Below are 17,182 nucleotides of genomic sequence, written 5' to 3' on the forward strand. Positions count from 1 at the left end.
TGCGAGGTGTCCCTGCCCACGGCAGGAAGGGCTGGGACTGGGTGACACTAAAATCCATTCCAAGCCCACACGGTGCGGCTGGGCCAGGACCTGGGCTCCGTGATCCTTCTGGTCCCTTCCAGCTCAGCATTTTCAGTGACTCCGTGGTGTTCCCTCAGTCCCGCATTCCCCGCTCGCAGCGCAGCCGGTCGGGGCCGCGCTCTGCGGCCGTTCCCCCGGCCGTTCCCCGCCCCGGAAGCGGCGCCGGGCCCGCCCCGCCCCGCCATGGCCGCCGCCGGGCCGCGCTGAGCCCCGCCGCCGCCATGGGCGCGCTGTTCCGCGGCGAGCCCGTGTGCCTGGCGCAGCTCTTCCTGCAGAGCGGCTCGGCCTACGAGTGCCTCAGCGAGGTGGGCGAGCGCGGCCTGGCCGAGTTCCGAGACGTGAGTGCCGCCGGGGCCCTGCGGGGCGGCGCGGGGCTGCGGGGACCCCGAGCGGGCCGCTGGGGCGGTGGAAGCTGCTGGGTGTATGGCCCGTCGCTGTGTGGCATTGGCCTGAAGGCAGATCACAGAAGTGCTGGGGTTGGCAGGGATCTCTGGAGATCAGCCACTCCAACCCCCTGCCAAGGCAGGGTCACCCAGAGGGTGACACCGCGACGCCCGGGTGGGTGGGATGAGTGATGGAGAGGCGGTGTGGAGCTCCCGCCTCCCCGGCGCTCTCGGGAGGAATGCTTTGGGATCCCACCTTTCTCACAGCAGTACCTTAAATTGGGGTTATTTGCAGCGAAATCCCATGGGAGAGCCCCTGACCCACCTGCAGCCTCAGTGCCTTCAGTCTCAGCTGATGGCTCCATCCACCCCACTGACAGACACACAGAAACAGCTGCTCTGCAGAATTATTGATAACAGGTTCCTGTTCCTGGAGGGGCACTTCATCCTGGAGGAAACTCCCTGCCTGCCTGCCTAACATAAAGTTGGGTTGGGCAATAAGTAGCCATGTCTCTACATTGTCTCATCATAATTATATGATCTTTGCTTCCTGAGACTATGGAATGTCTTCCAAACATACATTTGAAATGTAGCTTGTAAAATCATTGCTGGGAAGACTTAAATAAACAGCTACTTAGTAAATATGGCATGGAGGAAGAGGCAGATCTGTAAGAATGATTACATGAGTATATGTTTAACACTTTGATGTCATTCTAGTTACCTGATACACCCTTTATTGTAGAAATAATGCATTAGTGGTTCTGATTTAATAGCTGGATAAGTAGTCAGAGATATTGCATGTTCATATTATGGGGATGTATGTAAAATTTAATATTTTAAATAGACTGCGGAAATGCATCAGAACCAATTTGTGAAATGGTTCATTAATTTGAAGTCATTAAGTAATATTTTAAAACTGTTAAAATAAGATTAGGAATGGTTTCTCCAGTAGACCTTGTTGTTTTATTGTTTGATTAAAACTAGCCACTGACATGGGTAATTCTGCTTTAATAAAACCAGCTTTGCTATTCAAAAGCTTTGTCATCTTTTTAGGTTTTTGTGCCTTCTCAGCTGAGAAGCACAGAGCTCATGCAAATTGTCTCCAGGAAGTTGCAGGAACAGCTGTAGTTTTTAGGGGAGGTTACTATTTCTAACTCCTAATAAGCATTTTGTCCTTCTCCTTCAGCTTAACCCAAATGTAAGTGTGTTTCAGAGAAAATATGTGAATGAAGTGAAGAAATGTGAAGAAATGGAAAGAATCCTTGGTGAGCTTTATTTTCATGTCTGCTGTTTCTCATCTGTGGCATTACCAGAGTGGCACTACTGTGGAGGTTTCAGCTACAGGTTTTTTTAACCCTCACAGATTTTGTAAGCTGTGAAATTTACTTACACTAAATATAGATTTGGGTTTTTTCTTATGCTCAGAGGTGAAGAACGGTTGCTAATGTGTTGCTGATAAATAGATGAGGCTGTTTCAGTGTTTACTACTTAAAAGTCTGCTAGGGAAAGTGAAACTTTACTGTGGATATTTCCTTGACTGTAAGATATTTCCTTTTTCTTCATGTTGTATAACTCAATGCTGTTGATTTTCCAGACACCCTTAAAAATACCTCAATTTAATAATGGTGTTCTCGTGATAGTTAATGAATGGAGAAGGGTAGGCAGAACACTACAGCCAAGATGCAGATGTCTTCAGTGTATCCTGAGGAAAAGTTACAATTGAAGGATTCCTTTGATTGGAATCTCTGATCAGAGGCACGTGCTGGTCATGCCAGCAGCTATTTTGGCAGCCCCCCTGCCCAGTGTGAGTTGCATTTTGTTGTCAAGGTTGCTTAAGCAGCTTTGTTTGAACACTTTTTACTCCAGACATGGGTCAGTGAGCAGCACATCCGTTTCTGGCAGAAAGTAACACAGTTGCACCATTAACAGAAAGTGGGACCGTGCAGCAACAAAGAGGTTCTGTGAAATGGTAAAAGCTTCTTAGAAAACACTTGTTGGGAAAGAGAAGCCTCTGAAGTTTGCCTGCTTCTGCAGACTTCCAAGGCAGGAATAGTTTGTGTGTTTTATACCCACCACTCTTCATCTTCTTCATTTTTGAAGGCTTCTATGTGAATTGTTGCTAGAATGAATAAATAAAATCCAGGGCTTGATGCTGCAATGTGATTAGCACCATCAAGAGCAGCTGAAGGTCAACTCTGCAGCACTCTAGGAAGTGTAGGCAATGCAGTTTCCTTTCTGATGCTGTTTTTCTTCCCACTCCAGGGTATTTAGTACAAGAAATTAAAAAAGCAGATATTCCACTTCCTGAAGGAGATGTTGCTCCTCCTGCCCCCTTGCTGAAACACATTTTAGAAATCCAGGTAACTCCACTAAACAGATGCCAAAGTCTTGGAACTTAATTTCAAGCTTAATGAGTTGTTATCTTACTACTAAAGATTTTAATTATTGGGATGTGGTGGGAGGGGGGGCAGAAGCATTTGTTTTCCTTTTTTCTGATTTCTTGCTGCCATTGTGACTTCAAAGCCAGTGAGGGTTTGGTATTAACACAAAATTCTTGTGAAAGGGTCAAAGCAAACTCAGGGAGTGTGCAATCATCCAATATATTTTGATGGATTGGCACATCACACTGTTCCAGGCAGATTGTCTGTAGATAAGGTCCCTCAGCCTCATTTATTGCTTTGGTACTTACCTAAGGCTCTTTGTGCATCCAAAATTTCCAGGTGTGTGTGAATTTTACTTGCCCAAAGCTCTGCAGGTGCTGCTCACACAGCAAAACGTGGTGCTGTTGTCTCTGAAAGCTTTTTCTGGTGTTGTGCTTGATGTAGAAGCTTGTAAAACACAGATGTAATTTTGAATAACATTCCGTTTTGTTGTAATTATATTAAAAGAATAAATGGGTATCTTTCACCCTCTGCTACCTGCAGTTCTAATTCCAGGTCTGCATTATTTTGACACAAATTAGGGGCAGAGCAGCACTCAGAACAGGTGCCAGTGGAGGATCAAGTGTACTTAATACAAACCAATCTGTGACATACTGAGGGATAAAACCTCTGTAGCTTTAGTTAATTAAGAAATGGGAAACTACTATCACTGTGTCAAATTATGTGTTGAAAATGAATCCTATTCTGTTTTCCAAAATCCTGTAACTGATTCCATGTCTTTTCTTGGCTTTATGTCTTAGGAGCAGCTGCAGAAGCTGGAGACAGAATTGAGGGAAGTAAATCTAAACAAAGAAAAATTGAGGAAAAACCTGCTTGAATTGACAGAATACAAGTACATGTTACAGATCACACAGAATTTTGTCAGGAGATCACCTGAGGTATTATTTGGGGCGATTGACAGGGTTTTTTGTTGTGTGGCATTTTTGTGATTTTTTCCTTGTAGAATTGCTTGAAAATGGAGGTGTAATTGTGTTATTTTGGTGCATAAATTGCACTAAGAAATTTACACTGTAATTTTGCAGCACTGACTATAATTGTTAAAAGCAGTGCACTTGAGATCCAGGATCTCTCTGTTGCCTGAAGTGAACACGGAAATGAGTTTTATATTTTTAATTAAACCGTTTACCTAATTACCTTTTCTTTCTTAGAATAATAATGGAATGAGAGGTTGTTTGGTTTTTTTCTTTTCCTGGAAGCAATGAATGTTTTTTCTTTTAATTTGCTAGCATGAATCCCATTTACATGGAAATTTTGAAGAATTTTCTTCTGTGGAAAACGAGCCATTGGTGGATTACAACCGCACGCACAGACTGAGTGCCTCGCTGGGGTGGGTATGGCACGTGCTGTTTCAGAAGTGCTTGATGAGGGGCTGTAAAGAATGGGTTGTTCTCTTAAAACATGGCCTGTAGTGATTTCAGGTGTGCCAAACAATTTTAGACAGGACAAGAGCCTGGCCCCAATGTACCTTTATAACAGACCCAGATTACTTGAAGAGATAAACAGGACAGCGCCCAAAAAAGCTGTCACAAAGCTTCCATCAAACCAAGGACATGTGTAAAGGAAAATCTCTAAATCAATGCTTCCTTCTGTTGTTTAAATTCTTTTTTCTGTGATAAACATACAGTATTTTAATCACCTGGCAGTGTAAATGTAACATTAATTATGTTGCCTTTGAAATGCCGAATGGATACTGCTGTCTATGGTGTTGTTATGAGAGGATATCTTCCACGAAAAAATAAATAATCTCACTATCACAGAAATAACCAATTAGAAGTAATTCCAGTTGTGTGCTTAGGTCTGTAGTCTATTTGTTTCACAAATAAAAATTTTATATACCAGTTGGTGTTCTCTATACCAGTTACTTCCTGTTCAGGGTGATGCTTCCTTCCCTAGCCATAGCACATAGTAAATTATTGTGGTGATGTACTCTGAATTTCCTTTTTTTTTTCTTGTACATTTTATCTTATATTTAAAATTTTTCCTTTTCCTAGATTCATATCTGGGTTAGTTCACATAGCAAAGATTGAAGCATTTGAAAAAATGCTGTGGAGAGTGTGTAAAGGCTATCCCTTTCTTACCTATGCAGAGTTGGATAAGGCTCTGGAAGATCCAGATACAGTGAGTAAACATTGTAGTGATCAGTTTATTTCATTTGTACTTCTCATATGATTTGGAAGAATTGCTGCTCAGGTCTTCCTGAAGTAAATGGAAATGATTTCCCAGTGTCCTTGGAGGAAAAACTATTTAGAAATACTAGAATTTGAATGACTTTAGAATTCAAGGTTCTAGAAGTGGGAATTAATTTGTAGTGGTTCAGTTTGAGGAGTGCAGAATTTCATTGTGGAATAGTGGTGACTTTATGATTGGCCACCTTTGTCAAAATACATGGCAGAAATGGCTGCTTGGATATTTATTAACTAGGTCTGTCCAGTGCATTGCCTTTTAATAACCATTCCACTTGTTCATTCAGTAGTTAAGAAAAAATCAAGTATAGCTAGTTTTCTGTGAAGTGTTTTCCTGTGAACTTACAAAATTAGTTTTTGTAAATCAATTACAGCAGCCTAATCTGTCACCATTTTTTTTTTCTTACTTGAATTCTAATTTATTACTTTTTTAAAATACTCTTTTCTTACTAAGAATTCTGAGATAGTAAAATATAATGTCTCATTAATTTTCCCTGGAAACTTTCTGGTTTTATTCTAATGTTAAAAGCAAAGAAAGAGATACCGTCACAATTGAATTTTATTTTTTGATCTTCACTAAATGGATGGAAGATTAATGCTACTAACACAGCTTTTTCTAGTTGTTCAGCTTTGTTATTTAGCTCTGTTATTGTGTCACAGTGGAATTGATGGTTAAAACATAATTAATCAACTTTACTTTTTATGGTTTTTTAGGGTAAAACCACAAAGTGGGCTGTTTTTTTAGTGTCCTATTGGGGTGAACAAATTGGTCAGAAAGTTAAGAAGATTTGTGACTGGTAAGAAGTAAATCTAATATGTGGTACATTCCTTTATACTGGGGGTATTTTCTAGTTGGTTTTTTCCCTGCACCCCTTTCTTAGAAGTGTTGATTTTTATACAAGCATTCGTGTTAAATTTGTTCCTCCCCGTATTGCACCCAGCTCTATAATTACGCAGTGTACAAATAAATACATGAGTCATTTCACTTGCAGTCTTTACCAAGTACAGGCAAAATGCTGCCTCTGAGTTGAACCTGTTCCGTGGTTATTAAGTGGTGTGTTGCAAATCTGGCTGTGGCAGGGGGTTGGGTGCTGTGTTTCGGGGGAGTTTGGTCATTAACACAGCCCTGTGTTCCTGCAGCTATCGCTGTCACGTGTACCCCTACCCCGACACCACCGAGGAGCGCCAGGCCGTGGTCGAAGGACTCAACGTTCGTATTCAGGATCTTGAAACTGTGAGTAAAGAGCAGATTTCCCCTTGCTGGAGCTCTTGTGCCCTAGGAAATAATTTCACGAATCACAGTGTTTGATTTGATTTCTAACATACATGCCGCTTTGAAGCTGATGGGACAGTAAGTGGTGTACCTGGTTTCGTGTTGCACATACCTGTTAAAACTCAGAGCACTTGGAATTGCCTTCTGTTTTCAGCAGAGGTTTGCTTGCTCTCCTGAAAACATGGCCCAGCACTGGACACGTACGAGGTGCTCTTGCTGTGATCAGCACAACCACTGTCACATTCTCAGTGAGATCTTTGTTTTTTTTCCTCAAACAAAGGTGCTGAATAAAACTGAGGAATACTTGCACCAGGTCTTGTATAAAGCATCAGAATCCATCTATACTTGGGTTATCCAAGTGAAGAAGATGAAAGCCATTTACCACGTCCTTAACCTGTGCAGTTTTGATGTCACAAATAAATGTTTAATTGCTGAGGTTTGGTGTCCAGTGGCTGATCTCCAGAACTTGCGCCATGCATTGGAGGAAGGCTCAGTAAGTCACCTGAATGCTCACTGATGCTAAAGCTTTTATCTTCAACTAACTATGCATGTAAGGAAAGAAAAGAATCATTAACAGTAGGCTAAAAGTAGGCACAGCTAGATCTGGGTCTCTGTATAAAACAATTTTTTTATAAGCAGAGCCTTTATTTAATGTTGAGTAGTGTTTTTTTTTTATCTTGAATAATTTCTGTTTTGGACCTGAGTCCAGCTGGGGCCACAGTTTTATTTGCAGTCATGCAGAAGGTGCCACTTCCCTTGCATTGGTTGTTTTTATGAGAGAAAACTGTAATAACAAATCTTTGTTTTATAATGTTGTGACTGTAGTCTCATCTAATATTTGATATGAAGTAAGAATTAGAACACTGCATAGTCTGTTTTTAGAGGGGGTACACAGGGATAAATGTTAAACTTGGGCCATAATTTAATGGTATTTTTGGATCAGTGAAGCTGCTGATAGAGCAGATGTTTTCACTTTGATTAGATTTACAGAGATCTTACACAAATATATCTCTGTCTGTAATTAGAGGAAGAGTGGAGCTACAATTCCCTCATTCATGAATACCATCCCAACAACACAACCTCCTCCAACTTTGATACGTACCAATAAATTCACCTCAGGGTTCCAGAACATCGTTGATGCTTATGGAGTTGGAAGTTATGGGGAAGTTAATCCAGGTTGGTCCTTCTGAAAGCTGAACTCTGAGCTGTGCTGTCATTGCTGCTTGCCTTGATACCTTGCTGAATTGGGCACTGGCAAGGCCAAATGGTGACAGTCATACTGCTTGTTAGTAGCTGTTTTGAAATTTCAGTAGCTCATCGAAAGCACAAACAGTGCTCCAAGCAGCAAGATGGGATTTGGCTTTGCTGAATTATTTTATCATGAAAGGTAGTGATAAAAGCTGTATAATTTCTCTTCTATATGTTTTACTTTGGGTAAGGAAGATATTTAGGGGAAAATGCAAAGAAAACTGGTAATGGTAATTGATCTTACTGAAGTGTGGAGCTCATCACTTGAAAAATTCAGCTTGTTGTATAGCCCACTTTAATATATACTTGTAGCTATGCTGACTGGGTCATTCTGCACAGGAGAATGTACCTTGTAATACAGACCTAAAATACCCACAGAGGAAGAACTGTTTGCTTGGGTTTTATTTCCTGGGCTCGTATTATTATCCTCAGAACTGTCAGCTACTGCAAAATTGTAACATTGCTACACAATAAACAAGCTTTAAACTGAGTTAAATTTTTCAAACTTAAAACCTTTGAGAGATTTAAGTATGGGCTTGCTTGGGGATAATGCAGACAGAACATCATCTGTGTGCTGTGCCTAAAATCTGCTGTGTTGCCCTTGCAGCTCTCTACACCATCATCACTTTCCCCTTCTTGTTTGCGGTTATGTTTGGAGACTTCGGGCACGGGCTGCTCATGTTCATATTTGCACTCCTGGCAATACTGTATGAAAACCACCCTAGGTTAAAAAGAGCACAAGATGAGGTAAAAGGAACTACAAATGATTTACTTCCCATCCAGCCAGATCATTTGAATAGTGGCTGTGTTTCTGAAAAGTACTGCTTTTCTGCATGGGTACTTCATTGGGCTTTTTTCCATTATTTTAGGATTTTCTGTGTTAAAAGATCCCATATTCCATGAGATTAATGTAATATTTTAATATTTTAATGTAATATTTTAATATTTCTATTCACTTTCCTTGGAAGAGCAGAACTAATCAAGTTGTAATGAAAGATCTAGAAAAAATTGATGCTTTTATGCTTGTGTTCTATGAGGGCTATTCAGTGATGTGTTTTACAGAATGTTATTACAGTGACAATGTAAGGAGAAAATATTTTTTTCAAATTTCACCTTTTATTGTTTATAAAAAGAGTTGCAGTTTGAAATTTATTAAATTTCACTTAATTTTTTTAACCATATGGATTGGAATGCAGGAACACCTGCATGTCTCTTTAGCATTATGTTCAATTAAGAATGCCTGCAAATGTGTAATTTCTTGTAAAGTAGTCCCAGGAAAGAGGTGGCTTTAAAAGGCCCTTCCTTAATGTAAAGGTGCTGGTGATAAAAGTCTCAGTGTGTGTCATGGGGGCTCATAAGCCTTAATGACTGTTCAAAAATAAATTCTAGTTTTTAGAAGTCTTTATGTGTCCAAAAATGTGTTTCTCTTAGACATGTCTAGGTAACCTTTGCTCACATAACAGATGATATTATCTATTTTTTCTTTTTCCCCCAATACTGACAGACAATGAAAATGTTATTTGAAGGCAGATACGTGATACTGTTAATGGGACTGTTTTCTATTTACACTGGATTGATCTATAATGACTGTTTTTCAAAGTCAATAAATATATTTGGATCTGGATGGAATGTTTCAGCAATGTATGAAAAGGTTTGGAGGTGAGCAGCATGCTTGCTATACCATTAAACCAGAGATGTATTTCCTGCAGCACTTTAACCCTTTTGTTCACATGTTTTAACTATCCTGCTATGGTTTATCTATACATTGATGTTTTAGGTTTTATTTTCTAGGTGTGTGTGTATGTCTATATAAAGATTTTCAGAGGAATAGAAAACATAGGTCTAGTTTTGGATTTATTTGTCCTAGATCATGCTTCTGGAGTGAATAGCTGAGTGGCATTTGCCTCTAATAAAATAAATTAACTATTAATGAAGTAAATTAATTACCTGACAATGACTAGTCTCTACACAGCTTTTCTTGATTAAAAAAAAACAACCCAATTAGTCTATGTGAATTGTGAAATCTACTTTTTCTCAGAGTGGGATAACCTCACTGATTTGAGGTGTCATGACTCTTGGGTATTTTAGTGTTCACAGCTTGCATCTCATGGTGCCCTACAAAACAGGATGTGGCTTCAAATAGTCAAGACCAGTGGATAAAATTTGAACAGGTTGTGTGTGCTGTGATAATGAAAAACTGTATGCAAATAAAGTAGAAACTTTCCCAAATGCAAAACGGAAAAAAGGTAGCAGTTACTCTTTGAATGTTTGACAGTGAATTTTAAGCAAAAGCAAACTGTGAACTTTTAAAATGAAACTTTGAGTTTGAGGAGAAGTGGAATAAAATCAATAAACTTTGTTTTGAAAGATAGTGAATGTAAATTAGGCCAGATTGTGAGGTTCTAGGTGGATTTTTTTTTTGCTGTTGTTTGTATTAGTCAAGACTTTTATGCTTAGAAATCCTTTCACTCTTTTAAAGTGTGACAGTGGGTGAGTTAGGTAAAGGAAAGCAGGAGCAGTGTCCTGCAGAACTGAAAGTATGCTGTCATGTTTTAAAGTGTCAAATCTGAGTGTGTTTTTGTTTCACTGCAGTGATAAAGATGTGGAATCTAATCAATATTTAGCACTGGATCCAAATGTTTCTGGTGTCTACAATGGAGCTTATCCCTTTGGTATTGATCCGGTTAGTTTCATTATTTTTTAATTTTCCACTTGTGATGATCAGTCTTTGTCCATTATATTTTGGTATGTGTATAAGATAAATCTGATTAAGAAAAAAATACATTTCTCTTTGTATTCTCTGTTCAACAAGGCCTTTTCTTCTGACAAGTTGAAGATTGAACTATTTTTACAAAATTCAAATTTCAATTGTGACCTCCATTTGAGGTAGAATTATAGTCCCCAGTAGAAAAAGGATACTGGTGTATTCCTCCTGTTATGGTGTTCTTCAATGCTGGTTTGGTGTTTTCTTCTTCAGATATGGAATTTGGCAAGCAACCGTCTCACTTTTTTAAATTCATTCAAAATGAAAATGTCTGTGATCCTTGGAGTGACTCACATGACATTTGGAGTTGTACTGGGGCTGTTTAACCACTTGTAAGTACAAGAAGTTAAAATAATAGCAATATTGTATTTTTTGTCAGGTCTGGAATGGTAACTGTTAATCTTGTAAGAGAAACTGGAATTACTGTTTGAGATCAGAATAAGAGCAATTGTGAAAACTGTTCTTAACAAAAAGACAAAAAATTCCTTCACATATGCGAGATGATGGTTCAATATTATACTAAAAAAATCCCAAAACAAATTAATACAAGACTTTATTTCACTTGTTGTTAAATAAAAATATGTCTCTTACAGTTTTTATTTCCCCTGAAATACCTGATACAATTTCACTGAATAAAAAGAAATCAACTCTGGTTTGTAATCTCAGTCTTACAGTTTAAAAGTGCTTTGTTTTATTGAAATCATATTTGGGCTGTGTTGGTAAAACTTACTTTTATTTCTTCCACATTTCTACCTTTCAGGCATTTCAAGAAGACCTATAATATTTATTTGGTTTTTATTCCTGAACTTTTATTCATGTTATGCATATTTGGCTACCTGGTGTTCATGATCTTCTTTAAATGGTTGGCCTACTCTGCAGAGAATTCCACAGCTGCCCCCAGTATTCTGATACAATTTATTAACATGTTCCTGTTTCCTAGTGGTGAAACACAGAGCTTCTTCAATGGCCAGGTGAGTAATGCTCTTCCAAGCTTTTGGAAATCCCGTGTTCCCTATGCAGATAATACTTTAAAGGAAAAGGGGATGGCTTTTCCTGCTTTGGATTTTGTGATCTAATCTCATTTTCCTACCTGCCTCCCCACAACAGGTTCCTCTGCAGAAGTTTTTGCTTAGTGTTGCTTTTCTTTGTGTTCCTGTAATGCTGCTTGGTAAACCACTTTATTTATACTGGTTGCACAGTGGAGGCCGGGGCATAAGAATGTACAGGGTAAGTACTGAAAGGCACTCGCACATTTCCTAAGTGTAGGAAATTCAGAATTCAGCTGCTGTTTCATTGCACAGACTATGTCCTTACTGGGTATTTTATAGAATGGGTTGGCTTGGAAGGGAAATTAAAGCTCATGTCATTCCACCCTCTGTGGTGGGCAGGGACCCCTCCCACTATCCCAGGTTGCTCCAAGCCCCTGCAGCCTGGCCGTGGACACTTCCAGGGATGGGGCAGCCACAGCTTCTCTGTGCCAGGGCCACACCACTCTCTTAGGAAAGATTTTCTTCTGTATATTTATATTCAGTTTGAACCCATTACTACTTGTCTTACCAGTTTCTGCTTAATTTGGAAACTTTCGGACTGAAACACATAATAGTACTTTGTTCCTCTAAATCTTTTTGCCTTTGCCTGCAACTATAAGTAAATTTAAAAAATGACAGTGGCAGCCTGCTTGAAGAGACAATACATTCCCATTTTGCAGAGTGGCTACAAGCTTATCCGAAAAGAAAGTGAAGAAGAGCTTTGTCTCCTGTCATGTCCTGATCTCGAAGAAGGTGTCAGTCACTCAGACAGCGGGCACAGAGAGGAGGATGCAGAGGAGGTAATGTTTTTACTTAGTCTCTGGTTTCTGTCTTCTTAAAAGCAAATTAGAAGTGGGCAGTCAATAGATAAACTGTACACTACCTGCTGAGCAGTTTTGAAGAAACTCAGCTGAGCCTTTACAAAGACCTTGGTGCCCAAATGCAGTTTACTTATAGTTATTTGTTGCTATTTTATCATTATTTTTTGGTATTTTCAGACTGTTACAGTTAACCACAACCTATCTGTAGTAGAGAACAGAAAGAGTGTTTTATTTGCAGTTAAGACTCTGCATCTAGGACAGTCTTCAATATAAAAGAAGTATATTGAAGAGTGGGATAAAAATCCTGGGTTTTGTCTGGTTTAATGGATTCTTAGACTTGAGGAAAGGTGGTGACTGCCCAGATTCCTATTAATAAATCTTGGCTTTTCAACTGGACAAAAGTCTTTCTGTGTCTGCAAATTAAATCTTGTGATGAGGATTATTGCTAATGGGTTTTGGGGCAGCATTCCTAGTCCCCACCCACTGCTGCTGTTTAGTTTGGGCAAATTTTTAAAGGTCTGGACAGATTTCACTTATTCCATGTGAATTGAAAGACAAAGAATTGCTTCAGCTTTCTAATGTGCAGAATATGTATAGTTCTTGTCTCACTGGGGTAGTAGACTCTTGTTTCTTGTGTATAGAAAATACAAGAACTATTTGTTCAAAATGTATGATACAAAGTGTTGAAATACAACATTCAGACAAAGTAAGTGATGAAATTTTCAGTAATAACAATTTTGAAACACGTTATTAGTAACAAGTATTTATATCTTACAGTATTAGTGTGGTTATCTTTCTATCAGTAGCATTACTCATAATTACCCCTGCTTTTAAAGATGAAAAAATTGATATTATAAACTTAGAATTTTAATAGGGAATTAGAACTGATTATAATACTTAAAGTTTTCAAGTATTAATCATGCTCCTTGTGGAAAACATAAATTGCATTTGTTTTTTATCTATCAACAAGGTAGTACTGGAAAACTGTAGCATCTGATTTTTTTTTAATGTTATCTCTGTAATAAGGATCTTCTACCTGGCACACTTTTTTTACTTGATATAAAATCAATTTATTTACCCTTCAATGGAATTCTTCTTCCTTGCAATAAGGATTTGCAGATGAATGTTTTTGTTCTCTTATGTTTTGTTCTCTGTTTTGTTAAAATTGATACAAATGTATTTTTATCTTTTTAGCTGAACTTTGCAGATGTTTTTATGAATCAAGCAATTCATACCATTGAATACTGCCTGGGATGCATCTCTAACACAGCCTCATACCTGAGACTCTGGGCATTAAGTCTTGCTCATGCACGTAAGTGGGGGGTGGGTTTTTTTATATTTTTGGGTTTTTTTTTCCTAGATCCGTATTTTTAATGCTGTTAGAAGGAGGCTAGCCTGTTCCATTTATACTAATTTGAAATACACTTAATTAAAAAAAAGCCTATTTCAACTAATCATGATCTATGGAAGCCTCCAAACTAAAACTGTGACTTTATGTAAAATACTGCTCTCAGTAGATCTGATTTTGACACTGAGGTGTATCTTTAAACATTTGAGGGGGTGGGGGCAGCTCTCTGGGGAGGGTGTTTGCTTATAGTTCCCATGTTCAGCAGGTGCTCTTCTGTTGGTTAAATGAACAGGTCAGAGTGGCTCAGTGGGTGAAGGCACTCAATACCAGCATTAATGATGGCAACTTTCTGTTTTTTTATTAGAGTTATCAGAAGTTCTGTGGCAGATGGTGATGAGAGTGGGTCTCCGTGTGGATACGAAGTACGGTGTCGTGCTGCTAATCCCTGTAGTGGCATTCTTTGCTGTGCTGACAGTTTTTATTCTGCTGGTCATGGAGGGGCTTTCTGCTTTTCTCCATGCTCTACGACTTCACTGGTATGTTCTTCTTTTCTATGGAACACTTCAGCATATACTGGCTTATTTAAGGAGAATTTTTATTGCAAAATTTTAGTTGTCTTATTAAAAGGGAAAGTGCAAGAGTCAACAGCCTCATCGGTACTGAAATACATTTATTTAGTTATATTAAATAAATGGCTTATTAGTTGAATTTGATTGTTCCTCTGGAATATTTTCAGTAGATTCAAATATTATATTGGCTTATGATGTGTTTTAACTTCAACCACATTCACAAACTATTAGTACATTTGATTTGTAGTATTGCAGCTTTTCATAATGTAGAATACTAGTAACTTGGATAAGTATTTTTAGTTTCAGTCTGCTTCTCTCACTATGTGGTTTCAGTCCGTTTATTTGGTTCAGCAGAACATTTCTATTAATGAGTGGGGCTGCCAACTCTTAAGTATTTTAATCCTTTCTTAGTCTTGCTATCACAAGTTCTGCAGTTTGGAATGGATTCAGAACATGTTTAGTTTGAAATCTGATGAAATTTACAATTTAAACAAAGGTGTTTAGTGTCCAAAGACAGGAGGTGGAGCTACGTACATGACAGATTGTCCTCATGTTATTGCACGTTTGCAAAACAATTGGCTACAGCTCACTCAGAAACAAATGAGTAAGCCAGAAGTAAGAAATGAGCCATTACAGCCTGGTGTAGTGTGTGTGGGTCTCCTGAGAAACACGAAATTAGCCTGGAACTGCCATGAGAAGGTTAAATAGCTGCACAGAAAACAAGTGAAAAGATTGGAGTTGGTTTTATTCAGCTTCTTGGGTTGCACAGTTCTGTCCCTTGACAACCAGTTTTGGATTCATGTACAGATTCTGCTTTTTTGTCTCGTTTCAGGGTGGAATTTCAGAACAAATTCTACTCCGGTGGAGGATACAAGTTTACACCTTTCTCTTTTAAGCACATTTCTTTACATTTTAATAAAGATGGTGCATTGTAATTTGGCTGCTGTCAGCAGATATGTTTGGAATTGCCTGCAAATAACTGTGGAACTTGCCTATGAATGGTTTCTTGTGGAACAAAGTGGTTTTCACTGATTGCCTTATAATGCAGCCAAACAATTCTGTAAAACATACCTCCCATAAAAAGACATAGATCTGGAGCATCCTGTAAAATATATAGATATAAAATGTACATTTTCTTGATAAACTAATGTTGTAAATTAATTTTATTCTTAAAAAAAAAAAGTTACTGCTTGTTCTGAAACCCATGTAAGCTTTTTTTTTTTTGAGTCTCCTTATTTTCTTGAATGGTTACTTTTAAATTATTGGAAAGACTTTTCATTATATTAAAAGTTCGTTACTAATCACATACTTAACCCAGCTGCATCTTGTGCACTTTGGGAACTATTCAGCAATGCAATAGAAGCAATGTCTGTTTTCAGTCTGTATTCCAGGATGATTATGAACTGTAAATTTATACACACCGATGCAGTGTGCTCTTTTTTTGGCCGTATTTAAAATTGCACTGGAAACGTTATCTCTTCATTCTGGGTTCTGCCTAGGGTTATTACTTTAAACTTTTGGAAACCACACTGATATTTATATTTAACCTTATGGAAGAAGGCAGGATTTACAAGAATTACTCCTCGTTTTTTCCCCTGTAGTGAGGAAAAACTTTTGCACATGAAATGAAGAATTGGCCTCGATCCCTGTTCCTGTTAGGCTCTACGGACACACAAACAGCACGTCCTGATAGTGTAGACCTAATTTATACCGCATATTATTTTTGTATCAGTGTGAAAATGGGGATATTGCCATGATATTTTGACATCTGTGCCATACGAACAGCACAAATTAAATTTTGCACTTGTTTCATACGAACTCCCAATAAAGCCTCGTTTGCGCTGTGCCGAGCGGGCCCTGTGTTTGTCCGTACCCTTTTCCCTGCCTCAGGCGCCGCTTTTCCCGTGAGGGGCGGCCGGTGCCCAGGAGAAGGAGCGGCCATGAGGGGCGGCCGGTGCCCGGGGAAACGAGCGGCCATGAGGGGCGGCCGGTGCCGGGGGGAACGAGCGGCCGTGAGGGGCGGCCGGTGCCGGGGGGAACGAGCGGCCGTGAGGGGCGGCCGGTGCCGGGGGGAACGAGCGGCCGTGAGGGGCGGCCGGTGCCGGGGGGAACGAGCGGCCGTGAGGGGCGGCCGGTGCCCAGGAGAGCGAGCGGCCGTGAGGGGCGGCCGGTGCCGGGGGGAGCCAGCGCTTGTGAGGGGCGGCGGGCGCTGAGGGGCGGCCGGTGCCCAGGAGAAGGAGCGGCCACCGTGAGGGGCGGCCGGTGCCGGGGGGAACGAGCGGCCGTGAGGGGCGGCCGGTGCCGGGGGAACGAGCGGCCGTGAGGGGCGGCCGGTGCCCACGGGAAGGAGCGGCCGTGAGGGGCGGCTGGTGCCGGGGGGAACCAGCGCTTGTGAGGGGCGGCCGGTGCCCAGGGGCGCTCGTGAGGGGCCGCCCGTACTGAGGAGAGCGAGCGCCCGTGACAGGCAGCGGGTGCTGCGGGGATCCAGCGCTCGTGAGAGGAGCGAGCGGCCGTGAGGGGCGGCCGGTGTGGAGGGGAACGAGCGGCTGGTGCCGACGAGAAGCAGCGCGGCCGGTGTTGAGAAGGAGCGGCCGCCACGGGCGCTAGCGCGGGGCGGGCTCCGTACGGGAACACAGCCGCTTGAGGCTCCTCCTGGGGCGGGCACGGAGCCTCCCGAAGCGGGCTGAAGGCGGGCGGCAGCCGTCGCTCCGCCCCGCACCGTTGCCGTGGCCACCGGGAGGCGTCTGGCGGGTTGCCGCCATGAGCCTGAACGACGTGCAGGTGCTGTGGCTGCGGGACCGAGCGCTCTCCCTGCTGGGTCTGAGCGATCCGGCGCCGTTCGAGGAGCTGCTGGGCCGCGGCGAGGATGCGCGGGTCGTGCTGCGCTTCTTGGGCCTTGGCGCCGAGGGCAGCGAGGATGCGAGCGGGGCGGGCACGGCGCTGCTGCTGCTGCGGGCCGAGCGGCCCGGCCCGGCCGGTGAGGAGGGGTGGGAGAGGGTCCCGCTGCCCCGGCCCGCTGAGCTCTCCCTGGGCACTGCCTGGC

The 17,182-nt window shown here is 41.2% G+C and overlaps 2 protein-coding genes across 5 annotated transcripts in view; both read left to right on the forward strand.

The window, feature by feature from the left end:
• The first annotated feature begins 232 nt into the window (after positions 1–232).
• On the forward strand, positions 233–15,989 carry ATP6V0A2 (ATPase H+ transporting V0 subunit a2). Of its 2 annotated transcripts, none has more exons than XM_021532782.3 (20): positions 233–419; positions 1,651–1,729; positions 2,727–2,824; positions 3,646–3,783; positions 4,132–4,232; positions 4,897–5,023; positions 5,803–5,885; positions 6,229–6,322; positions 6,642–6,854; positions 7,387–7,537; positions 8,217–8,356; positions 9,114–9,268; positions 10,202–10,292; positions 10,587–10,705; positions 11,134–11,344; positions 11,481–11,600; positions 12,082–12,201; positions 13,417–13,534; positions 13,935–14,106; positions 14,972–15,989. In XM_021532782.3, exons 1-20 carry the CDS (start codon positions 303–305, stop codon positions 15,072–15,074), a joined length of 2,550 nt encoding a protein of 849 aa, XP_021388457.2. In that variant the 5' UTR covers positions 233–302; the 3' UTR covers positions 15,075–15,989. The 2 variants fall into 2 exon arrangements, with proteins under 2 accessions (XP_021388457.2, XP_085449476.1); XM_085593350.1 differs by having other exon boundaries at positions 236–386.
• An 863-nt stretch (positions 15,990–16,852) lies between these two features.
• DNAH10 (dynein axonemal heavy chain 10) overlaps positions 16,853–17,182 on the forward strand; it is a 48,776-nt gene continuing 48,446 nt past the window's right edge. For 2 of the 3 annotated variants that reach the window (XM_085593352.1, XM_031506278.3), the window contains exon 1: positions 16,853–17,116. In XM_085593352.1, coding sequence (XP_085449478.1) covers positions 16,900–17,116 — 217 coding nt within the window. In that variant the 5' untranslated portion in view covers positions 16,853–16,899. The remainder of the gene's footprint in view (positions 17,117–17,182) is intronic. The other variant, XM_085593353.1, reaches the window with a different exon arrangement.

Source organism: Lonchura striata, chromosome 15 (genome assembly GCF_050655825.1).
Source record: "Lonchura striata isolate lonStrDom1 chromosome 15, ASM5065582v1, whole genome shotgun sequence".
Taxonomy (NCBI): Eukaryota; Metazoa; Chordata; class Aves; order Passeriformes; family Estrildidae; genus Lonchura; species Lonchura striata.

Bases quoted from the DNA above. Each gene is read 5' to 3' on its own strand.
- ATP6V0A2 (XM_021532782.3), top strand. From the start codon at position 303: ATGGGCGCGCTGTTCCGCGGCGAGCCCGTGTGCCTGGCGCAGCTCTTC. The intron at 4,233-4,896 runs GTGGGTATGGCA...TCCTTTTCCTAG, and splicing joins AGACTGAGTGCCTCGCTGGG to ATTCATATCTGGGTTAGTTC. The intron at 10,706-11,133 runs GTAAGTACAAGA...TCTACCTTTCAG, and splicing joins CTGGGGCTGTTTAACCACTT to GCATTTCAAGAAGACCTATA.